The following is a 12162-nucleotide window of genomic DNA, read 5'->3' as shown; positions in this document are numbered from 1 at the left end:
TTGTGTAAATATTAGGTGTCTGTGAAGGCCTTGTTCTAGGAGTCTGCCTTCTCCCTTCAAAATTTCCTTCAAGAGCTTCCAACTAGTATCTTTTACCCTGTTATAAAATCTGTCTCTAGTGTTTCAAGTCTCAGGTCTTTTGCAACATGGAAAATATCTTGAGTACCAGGTGTATTGAGTAATCATACCTTTCTAAGATGAGTGCACCAGTTTCGTCCACTTGTTCAAATTTCTCTTGTTATTTACATATGTCTCCTCTTTACAACCCACTTGAGATAGCAGTATTGATAACAATATTTCTCAAATATTCCATAACAATAGGCTTATATCTATAGAGTAATCATTTTCCTTAGTGATGAGTCAGTGAGACTTTTATACGATTGGTTGAAAAGAGAAAATCTATACTAATCCTCATTGGAGACAAATACAGCAAGGGCCTACACTGAAGGGATACTATGAGGAGGAGTAAATGAGTAAAGAGAATGGAATGGAGCCAAAGGAGTGATAGTGGAGACTAGGAGTGAAAGCTAGAAACACAGAAGTAAGATGTATGATTGAAAGAATGATAGCTGGATGCTGAACAGTAAGTCGTTGTGACTTTTACCATGGTTATTGCTATTTGCTATTCTAGGCAAAAAAAAAAAAAAAAAAAAGGCAAAGGCCCTGTTAATACAGGCTTATAACTAATTAAGACTGAGCCAACCCACAGAGAAATTTTAAGATTTGAGGCAAAAAATGGCCCAGTGATGTGCTACAAGAGGATAGTGAGAGAAAGAAAGAAGACTACATATTTAGAGATCGTAACCCCTTTCAAATCTCTTCTTCATCTACAAAATCTACCATGTGGTTTGACAATAGTGCTGCCCCCTTTTTGCTGACTGGATTCCTAGGCTTAGAGATAATTCACCACTGGATCACTATTCCCTTCTTTCTTATCCAGCTCTCCAACACCTTTGGCAATAGCACACTTCTCTTCTTCATTCTGAGTGACCACGTCTTCATGAAACTATGTACTACATCCTGGCAATGTTGGCAGGCACAGACCTGGGGATTACACTAACTACAATGCCCACGGTCCTAGGTGTCCTGATGCTGGACCACAGGGAGATTGCACAGAGTGCCTGCTTCACTCAGTCCTACTTCATTCACTCACTGGCCATTGTAGAGTCATGTGTCTTCCTTACCATGGCCTATGATCGTTTTATTGCCATTTGCTCCCCTCTGAGGTACAACTCCATTCTTATCAGTCCTCAGGTGATGAAAGTAGGGCTGGGGGTACTGATGAGGGGCTTTGTGTTCATTGTGCCTCCAATTCTGCCACTCTATTGGTTTCCATATTGCCGTTCTCATGTTCTCCCCCATGCTTTCTGTCTCCACCAAGATGTCATGAAACTTGCTTGTGCTGATATTACATTTAATCGCCTGCTCTGGTCGCTTTGACTTTCTTCCTAGATGCTCTAATTATCCTCATCTCTTATATTCTAATCCTGAAAACAGTTATGGGCATTACCTCTGGAGAGGAATGAGCCAAGGCCCTCAACACCTGTGTCTCCCATATAAGCTGTGTCCTAGTCTTTTGTATCACTGTGATCTGCTTGACCTTCATCCACCAGTTTGGAAAACATGTACAACATGTGGTCCACCTTACCATGAGCTATTTCTGCTTTCTCTTTCCTCCATTCATGAACCCTGTTATATACAGCATCAAGACCAAACAGATTCAGAAAAGCATCATTTGTTTATTCTCCGTGCACGGTAGGGCTTGACCTTTTGTTTTGGAATCTCGAGATCTTTAGGGCAACTGGGTGTTTCCTATTATTGGGAAGGTGCCTTGGACTTATAACTAGTCTATTTTTTCATAGTTAGATGAGACTTTACTTTTTACATAAATTTAGATTAACTTGAGTATAAAAATTCTCCTCCAAAGGATGCTCTCTGCTCCAGGCATTGCTTTATTGGTGGTATGAGGTCCCCATTTTCCTAGTCTATCTGAATGATGACTCCACCATTTGAGATCCCAGAGGTCATAGCCTTACACTTTGAGACACAGGCAGCTTTGCTTCCTGTGTTCCTTGTCTCTTCAGCTCCTGATTCCTTGTTCCTTGGTATCTTGGCCCTTCAGGCCTCACCACCCATGTCTGCTCTGCTGGTGCAAGTGTTCCAAAGCTCTTTAGCTAAACCAGGGAGTGCCTGGAGGTACCCTACTCTGCCAGTAAACTTCAGCTCTCTTGCTCTGTGAGTTGGCAAGCCTAACTGCGCCAATAAGTGCCTAAAGTCACTCTACTCCACCAGGAAGCCTCTTGTGCAAAGGTGCTCAGCTCTCTCACTCAGTGGGTTGGCTCCAGTGTTATTCCTCACTGGTCTACTGGGTCTGCTGCTGCCATCTCTCTACTGCTGCTTCTCTCCGGTCCCCTGGAGCTGGCACCCTGAATTCGGACTCCCAGCCTCCTAGATGGTGAAAGAATAAATTTGTCTTTGTTAAAGCCCTCCACTTTAACACTGTTATAGCAGCCCTAGATTACTAAGACAGACCTCCTCCCAATGTTCTATTTTCTGATTGGAAGCTCGTGTACAAAGCCTCAGAAATAACCAGCTCATTCTAGATTCTCTCTGTCTCATCCAATAAACCTTCCATACTGATGTCATCACTGTTATCCAGTCAGTGAGCACTTGAAAAATATTCCAGCATTTTCAAAATGAAGAAACAGCTTCTGTCATTTTCAGTAGAAAAAGCAGGTAGCAATTCCTTCCAATCTAACTCTTTCACCATTCTAACCCCACATGCTGTATATCTGGAGGCACGTTTTCTAGCAATGAAGAATTATAGAATCTCCAAGATGAAAAATATGACATAAGATTTCCTGTATCATTTAGAAATCATTACAGAAGTTTCAGGTAAGAAAAATAGTTCTGGCTCTGTTAAGTTAATAAAAGACATTCACTAAGAGAATATTGGGTGACATTCAGAATTATTTGGAGGCTCAGTCTTACAAACTAGGCAGAAAACAAGGCATTTACCATGGGCCAGTCAGTTGATGCTCATCTACTCTCCTTACTTTTTATATTGCTTCTGAATCAATTATATATGTCAACTTAACTTTGTGATTTCTCTTGAACCAAGTTATAGAACCCAAGTTTTGGAGTCTGTATTATTCCAGGCTGATTGTGTGGATAAGAGTGTACCCTGGATTTGGGAGTTAGGAAAAGCAAAAATTTAATCCTGTTTATTAGCTTCTGTGGTGAAAGAGAAAGCTGTTTCTTATCCAAGCTAAATGCTAAATACTGAGTGATTCCACCAAATTAGGAAGGATATTTAGATGCAGGACAGCTAAAAATTAACAAGTGTCCACTTCTGTAGAATCGCCATTATATAAGTGGTTAGTGGTAATTCTTGGAAAGTTGTATATAGGGGTTCATTCATTGTCAATTTGATTATCTTTTGATTTGTGCCATTTATTTATTTTTACAAAGTAGGCATATTAAGTACATTTCATGTACACACATGTGTTTCTAGTTACCATATCATTTGTTCCGAGACACATATTGTTCCAGAATATAAACTAGACATATTGGCACTACATGGAACTGAGTAAGTGTGTAAAAAATAAATGAATAAAAGGTGGTACCAAGGTTTTAAGGCAAGTAACATGCTTTTGGAAATATGGAAAGTGTAATGAAAATAAGGAAAGCCTTATTTTCTAAGAAGTCATTAAAAGGGTGTTTCAATGTCATACCCTTAATAGCTACAGGAAGACAATGTACAAAAAAAAAAATACATGTGTACATACGTACATGGATAAAATAAATGTGTGATGCAAACATAAAGGCAGTGTGCTGAAAATAAAATTAGTTATGATAGAACACTCACACATTCTGTAAAGGAAAGAGAGGTGTCTACATATAAATATGAAGAAGTGATGGAAGCAAGTTGAGAACTCACATTTACTCACGTGGTAGCAAAGGATGCCATAATATGATTTTACATATTATTGAGCTTTAAATAGCCTGTGTCAATTGTCAAAAATTAATGAAAAAAAAATAAAAGGATGAATGTTATTACTGATTCATATAGATTGGTGAAAATTACTGATTTTATTAAATAAATGTGCATTTATAGATCTTAAATGCAAATAGAACTCATAACATATGTATTGTTTTTATTATTTCTTGCTTTGAAAAACCTTTTCAATTAACAAATGAGTATCTTACTCACTGGTCTAGTTATATCTAGGATATTTGTCTGCAACTAAAACATTGCCCTTTCAAACAAATGCAGCTTTCAGAAAAGTCTTTAGGTCCTCCAATCCTAACCCGCACTAAACTGCCAACCCTCAGGCTTTCCTATACAGAATGTCTTAAGTCAGTACTGACCTGAAAGCAGGAATCCTGTCTATGCTATCCCCCTGAAGAATTATCAAGTCAGAACAAGTATATTCTGTAGCAGTAATTGTGTTTCCTCAATAGCTTACAGTCTTTCCAGGGATGACCACCTGCCATTCTATAAACCCCAAAACTATTCATGAAATCCTTACAAATATCTATTTTGTCTCTGCAATGGTCTTGCCAGGGTTGATTTATTTAATTCACAACAGGCTTTGACTTCTCAGTCATAGCAAACACCCTGTTTCAGGTGTTGTATCAAGAGATTTACATGAATTTATTTGTCTCAACTTTGTGCTCACTCTGCAGTTCCAGAGAAGAGACCAAAAAATTGAAGCAGCACATGGTTTTCAAAATGTTGTTGATGGATATGATATTTGACCTTTTTTTTAACGATGCTGACTTGTGAATGTGAGGTGATGATTCAATACATATAATGATTTAAAAAAATGTAATGAAGATGTTGTCGTTTAACTTTTTTTTTGCCTGAAATATGAAAACATCTTTTTATCTACATATTTCCACATTGTTTACTAAAACTCTAAAAAACTTCTTTGCCTAGGTTCTATTTTCACCCCTTCATGTATGATTTGTAGACACGAATGTGTCTGCACGTTTGGGGGGTGGGGTAGAGTATCTTCAGAAATTATTGTTCATCTTAATTCTACCATTCTCTAGTCATGTAAGCTTCTTTAGGCCTCAGGTTACCCATGTTTAATACAAGGATTTTGAACCTGGTTCTCTCACTCTCTTTCTCTGTTTAAATTAACATACAATAAAAGTGACTTAGGATACAAAACAGTTCCATCGCCCCCAAACCTCCTTCGTACTACCTTTTATAGTCATACCCCCACTTCTAAGCCCTGGGAACCACTGCTTTGTTGTCTATCCCTAAGTCACTCAAAGTTGCAATAGAGGAATCAGGACACCTAAGAACCTCAGCACCCAGGGCAGCATCAGCTTGAGGCTCTTTGTGATGGGTTTCTCGTGATTGCAGCATGTCTGGCTGTGAAGCAGTTTGTCAGGCTGGTGGAGTTATTCCAGGGTCAGAGCAGCTTTTTAATATCTAGGTATGAAATTAGTCATTATTTTCTTGTTTTCTTTTTACTCATCCAACATCCCCCTTGTCACCTCTCCTTTTTGACCTTTTCCAAAATTTTGTAAGTAATTTGTTCTACTAAACCTTCTTTGTTTACAATACTCAGTATTGTTTTCCTCGCTGAACCGTGACTGAAACATGTGGATAGAAACTAATCAGACAACAACATATGGTCCAGGAAAAGAAAATAATTTATGCAAAGTGTGAGAAATAAAAGGATTTTTCCTTCCTTCCTTCCTTCCTTCCTTCCTTCCTTCCTTCCTTCCTTCCTTCCTTCCTTCCTTCCTTCCTTCCTTCCTTCCTTCCTTCCTTCCTTCCTTCCTTCCTTCCTTCCTTCCTTCCTTCCTTCCTTCCTTCCTTCCTTCCTTCCTTCCTTCCTTCCTTCCTTCCTTCCTTCCTTCCTTCCTTCCTCTCTCTCTTTCTTTCTTACTGAATTAAAAATTCAGTTTTTTTTTTTTTTTAAACATAAATGAACCTGAAAAGATGGTCTAACTTGGAAAGTTTTGGAGTCTCAAAAACCTAATTTATCACTGCCCTATAAACTGCAATCAAAATACTTCATTGTCTAATTCACTAAGAAAATGAAGGCCCCAAATGAGAACTTCAACTTCCTTCTCTGCCACTCACACATTTATCTGAATCTGCCTTTGCCTCTTCTAGAAGAAATGGTGTCACTTATTACCATCTATTTTATGTGGATTCTTCTGTAGATCTTAACTCACAATTCCCCCCTTTTCTTTCCTCCACCTTTCTCCTCTCCTCTATGATTAATTCCATTATTAGCATGTAAACTCTCTTAAACTTATCCCAATAAAATATCTTTGCCACCACATTGTCCACTTTCTATCATACTATACTTTTTCCTTCATTTCACAATATCTATGTTTCATAGATATTTTCTATTTGCAACTATTATTTTTTAAAGGTAAATAAAGCAGTGAAGATAAGAGGGAGTAAAGTGGACGACAAAACTTAAATATATTTTTATTATTACAGAGTTAAGAAAACTTGAAAAACATACAGGATCTTAGGACTCATTTCTATCTCAGACTAAAATATGAATAAATGGAATAAAAAAGCTAATTTGGAAAGCTCCCCTTGGATCTAGCATGAGGTCATCCTGGATGAAATGTAAGAACTATTACAATATGAAGAATGGTGATAAACTCATTAATTAATCTAATAATATGAAGTGATAATTCACCTTTCAATATTGTTGTGAATAACATAGATTATAGAATTAGAATCCTAACAGATTAATAGAGGAAAACATATTTTAAAATTGCTTCAAATGTATGAACACTTATGTAAAAGACAAGAATGAATCATTATTTTTCATGCAAGAAAACAGTGACTACATGTTTATAATTATTTACATAAATAGTAATAAACATCAACTTTATTTAATTTTAACTTTAGACTCAGTTTATGATGTACGAGCAAATGTTCAAATTATAATAAGTGAGCAGAAATTGTTTTGTGGTAAGAGGGCTCTAACATGAAGCTTTAACTCGTTCCTCATTTTCAATTGCAATGGCCCATCCCCAATGTCTCACTGTATCTTTCTCAGTGAAACCATCCTGAGGATGGCCCGGAGGATCTGTTGAGTCTTGATGCTATAGATGACAGGGTTCATCAAAGGTGGGAAAAGCACAGAGACAGTGCCCATGAGGATGTGTACCAGCGGCGAGGTGTGGTACCCAAATCTGTGTACAATGGAAAGGCCTAGCACAGGTACGTAGAAGCAGAGCACCGCCAGGATGTGGGAGAGGCAGGTGTTGAGGGCTTTGAGCCACTCCCCCGTGGAGGCGATGGCCAGTACAGTGCACAGGATGATAGTGTAGAAGAGCAGGATGAAGAGGACATCAGAGCCCGTGGTCGGTATGATGATGCACAGCCCATAGAGCCTACTGAAATGGGTGTCAGAGCTGGCCAGGTGGATCATGTCCTGGTGAAGGCAGTAGGCATGGGAGAGTGCCCCTGGGTGACAGTACTTGAAATTTAATAGGTGCAATGAGGGTGCAGCGGTAACGGCAGCACTCCACATGCCCAGCACTACCCCGGCCAATGCCACACGAGGGCCTGTGAGCACAGATGCGTAATGCAGTGGGAAACGGATGGCCACGAGGCGGTCCAGAGCCATAGCAAAGAGCACAGCTGACTCCATGAAAGAGAAGGAGTGGAGGAAGTGCTGCTGCAGAACACAGGGTACCAGGCCTACTGTCCGAGCATCAAACCACAGCACACCTAACACCGAGGGCAACGTGGACACACACAGGCCCAAGTCTGTCACAGCTAGGATGGCCAGGAAATAGTACATGGGCTGGTGGAGGGAAGGGTCAGTTCCTATCAGATGCACGATAGTGGCATTACCCAGGAGGGCCACAAGGTAACCTACAAAAATGGGCAGTGAGATCCAGTGGTGAGCCCACTCCAGGCCTGGGAAGCCCGTCAACAGGAATGTAGAGAAGCTCAAGTTGGCATTTGGTAGGGTGGATATTCTCATTCTCAAGAGGCCTATTCACTCTGGGAAAGGTGGCAGTGTTTGAAAGTTAATAGGCTAGTAAGCATAAGTCCTCCCACTATCATTGAACACCCATCTTCTGCTGGCTGGTCTGCTCTTTCTGTGCTCTTTAGATTTGATGACCTCCCAGTAAACCACTGCTTTCTCCTTTCTTTCTCTTATTCCCATCCAAATTTTACCTAACCTAGATAAATCTTATCAGGGGACTTCCTTACTCCTTCTCTCGACCAGCTGGTAAAAGATAGGGTTGTTTTTGGACTTACCTCAGAAAAATCTATATAGCTCAAACTTAACAGGGTGCTCAGATTCTCAGAAATCCCTCTACTCCCAAATTGTCTTTTTTGTATGATCTTGCCTCTTCAAACTTTTCAATTCTTAAGGAAGACCTTATCTCTAATTTTTCTAAGCAAATTGAGGTTGCCTGTAGGGAGATACCTCATCCAATCTACTTTCTGTTTAATCTTCAAGTGGCTATGTGATCCTTTCCACATGTCTGCATGATGAGAAGAAGAGGTATCCTGTTCCTCTCCAAACTCAGCTCTCTCAGATAACTCCATGACTCTCATATCCTGTAACTCACCCCTCAGACATCTTCCTGGAACTTTTGGAAAACCCTTTCTTCCTGCCATTAAATCTACAAATTCAGCACATGTAATTTACATCTTCAAAGCTTTTTACCTTTATTCGAATTCCTGAGATTTTTTCTTTCCTTATCTAATTTCAGAGTATACAGACACACCTGTTCCCTTGTATGCCTGTGCTTTGCCTGGCCTTTTAAAATATATGCCTCCTCAGAAATCCACCTAGAGACCTGACACAACTTATAAATCAGGTAAACTTATTAGAGCCATGTTTCCTATACAGGTATTGCAAAACAAACATTTCAATAAGTGTACCTCCAAATAGCAGCAACAATAGGAAAACCTGCTCCTTTCTCAAATTAGTTCATTAAATACTGAAAACAGAGTTACCAGGGGAGAAACTTATCAGACAATCCCTGCTGCCCTGGATCTTAGTGTCTGACATAATACTTGCTTCTATATCTTCACCAGTAAAACAAGGGTAATGATATCTCCTAATCCAAAGAATGAATATGAGTTTTAATTGGCACATGTCTAGAGAATTTAGCATAAATCCTGACAAATAGTAAACAAAAAATATACTTGTTACTGCTCCTGAGCTGTTGTTGTTGTTAGGTGCCAATGAGTTGATCCCGACCCATAGATACCCCATGCACAGCAGAACAAAACATTGCCCGGTCTTGTGCCATCCTCACAATAATTGCTAATGCTTGAGTCCATTGTTGCAGCCACTGTGTCAATCCATCTCACTGAGGCTCTTCTTTTTTGCTGACCCCCTACTTTACCAAGGATGATGTCCTTCTCCAGGGACTGGCCTGTCCTGATAACAAGTCTAAATTATGTGAGATGTAGTCTCACCATCTTTGCTTCTAAGGAGCATTCTGGCTGGACTTCTTCCAAGACAGATTTGTTTGTTCTTTTGGCAGTCCATAGTATATTCAATATTCTTCACCAACACCTTAATTCAAAGATGTCAGCTCTTCTTCTGTCTTCTTATTCTTAGTCCTGCTTTCACAAGGATATGAGGCGATTGAAAGTACAAGGCTTGGGTCACACTCACCTTAGTCTTCAAGGTAACTTCTTTGCTTTTTAACACTTTAAAGGACCCTTTTGCATCATTCGATATCTTGACTGCTACTTCTGTGGGTGTTGATTGTGGATCCAAGTAAAATGAAATCCTCTAAAACTTCTGTCTTTTCTCGGTTTATCATGATGTTGCTTATTGGCCCAGTTTTGAGGATTTTTGCTTACTTTATGTTGAGGTATAATCCAAACTGAAGGCTGTGGCCTTTGATCTTCATCAGTAAGTGCTTCACATCCTCTTAACTTTCGGTAAGTAAGATTGTATCTTCTATACAATACAGGTTGTTATGAGTCTTCCTCTAATTCTGGTGCCCCATTCTTCTTCATATAGTCCAGCTTCTTGAATTATTTGTTCAGGATACAGATTGAATAAATATGGTGAAAGGATATAACCCTGATGCACATCCTTCCTGACTTTAAACCACACAGTACCCCCTTGTTCTGTTCGAACAACTACCTCTTGATCTATGTACAGGTTCCTCATGAACACAATTAAGTGTTCGGTAATTAACGTTCTTCACAATGTTATCCATAATTTGTTATGATCCACACAGTTGTCAAATGACTTAGTGTAGTCAATAAAACACAGGTATACATCTTTCTGGCATTCTCTGCTTTCAGCTAAGATCTGTCTGACATCAGCAATGACATCCCTCATTCCACATCATCTGAATCTGGCTTGAATTTCTGGCAGTTCTCTGTTGACATACTGCTACAGCCTATTTGAATGATCTTAGGCAAAACTTTACTTGTGTGTGGTATTAGTGATATTGTTTGATAATTTACACATTTGACTGGATCACCTTTCTTTGGAATAGGCAGAAATATGCAACTCTTCCAGTGGATTGGCCAGGTAGCTACCTTCCAAATTTCTTGGCATGGATGAATGAGCACTTCTAGCGCTGTGTCTGTTTGTTGAAACATCTCAGTTGGTGTCCTGTCAATTCTCCTTGGAGCCTTGTTTTTTGCCAATGCCTTCAGTGCAGCCTGGACTTCTTCTTTGGGTTCCTGAACAGAACACTGATTTTCTTCTAATTTTCCCTTATTGTTCGTACTCTTTCTCCTTCTTATTATAAAATCTATCTCCTAAAATAAAATTTATTTCCTCTTTACTATGATACTGCTTCAGATCTTGGCAGACAGCGCCATGTGCCTTTGAAAGTTTGGGGATCTTCAGAGAGACTGAGGGAGTAATCGAGAGAAAGTGATGAAGGGAATACTGAGGAATATGTGACAGAGTATACTGAGGGACAGAAAGTAAGGCTGAGGGAAAGACTGAGGAATGAAGCTTAAGATTGAAGGAAGGAAGAATGAGTATCAGAGTGAAAACATGAGAGACTGTAAAATAGTGACCTTACTAAGAATATATTGAGAGGCAAATGGAAGGAGGCACGGTTCAAGAAGAAAGGGAGACTAGAGAATGGTGAGAAAGGAAAAAAGGAAGAATGGGGGAGGTGAAAGCTGGTGATAAATGTGTTAAAGGACAGAAAAATGCAAACCAAGTGTCAGAAAGAAATGGGGTTGTGTAACTTAGAGGAAGAAACTAAAGAGCAGAGGAAGGGGGAGATGTCAGTTAAAGGGGAAAGGATGAGAGGGCAAAAGAAGAGGCTAAGTGCCAGAGAGAGGATTGAAAAATTGAGAGAAGAAAGATTGATGGCAGAAAGACATGGAGAGAAAATTGGGCAGAGAGAGAAGAGAATGAGGAAGAGTGAAGAGAAAGGCAAGGAATAATTTGAGGTGAAGCTTAGGGACCAAGGGTGGATGAGGATGTGTTGAGAGGTGGAGATAGGCACAGGGAGAAGGAGAGAGGTAGAGATGGAGTGGGAGATCTGAAGGTGAGAAGAGGTTTGAAGAGAAAAGAAAGTCTCCTGTGTGGCAGCAGGAAAGGGAGGGCTGACTGGCAGAGAGGGTGAGGAATGGGGGTAGGGTGGATGAGGGAGGTTTAGTGATCATATGCAGCAGGACTGAAATGAGGAAAGTTGAGAAACAGAAAGAGGAAGAGGCACTGAGGGGCTTGAGAGGTTGATAACCTAGAGAAGGAGGGAAGGGAAGCTCTCATAGCCCTTTGTTCAGCCTTTTTATCTTAAGTTCACTGGACACTGAAAAATCTACCTAGTTCTTTGGACCTCCAGACTCAGGTTCTTCAGGAACTGTCTACTTTTAGACAAAACAGTGTGGTGATAAAGAACAGTGGGTCTGAAATCACACTGCTTGGATTCAAATCTAGTATTTACTAATGACTCCAAAGTATTAATTCCATGATTATTTGAATTATTTGCTAAATTTCAGTTTTTCTACCTTAATATTGAGAAAATTATAGTAACTGCCTTATAGTTATACAGCCATTTATATGCATTTATAAATGTGGTACAGTTAGAACCACAGATTCAATAGATGTTAGATTATTATTTGTAGTTTCCAATACTACCTTCTTATTAAAAGTTATTCATAATATTTCTACACCATATCCCAGCTACAGTCCTTCCCTTCCTGTC

The 12162-nt window shown here is 39.5% G+C and overlaps 1 protein-coding gene and 1 pseudogene across 1 annotated transcript; one reads left to right on the top strand and one right to left on the bottom strand.

Moving 5' to 3' along the window:
- Positions 1 to 841: 841 nt before the first annotated feature.
- On the top strand, positions 842 to 1766 carry LOC126079227 (olfactory receptor 51B4-like; annotated as a pseudogene).
- Positions 1767 to 7031: 5265 nt separating this feature from the next.
- LOC126079198 (olfactory receptor 51L1-like) lies at positions 7032 to 7985 on the bottom strand. The gene has a single exon (XM_049890125.1). The coding sequence runs from the start codon at positions 7983 to 7985 to the stop codon at positions 7032 to 7034; it is 954 nt and encodes a 317-aa protein (XP_049746082.1).
- Between the last annotated feature and the right edge of the window lie 4177 nt (positions 7986 to 12162).

Source organism: Elephas maximus, chromosome 7 (assembly GCF_024166365.1).
Source record: "Elephas maximus indicus isolate mEleMax1 chromosome 7, mEleMax1 primary haplotype, whole genome shotgun sequence".
Lineage (NCBI taxonomy): Eukaryota > Metazoa > Chordata > Mammalia > Proboscidea > Elephantidae > Elephas > Elephas maximus.
Note: the sequence above shows the minus strand (reverse complement) of the source record. Positions and strands in the feature narration are given on the sequence as shown.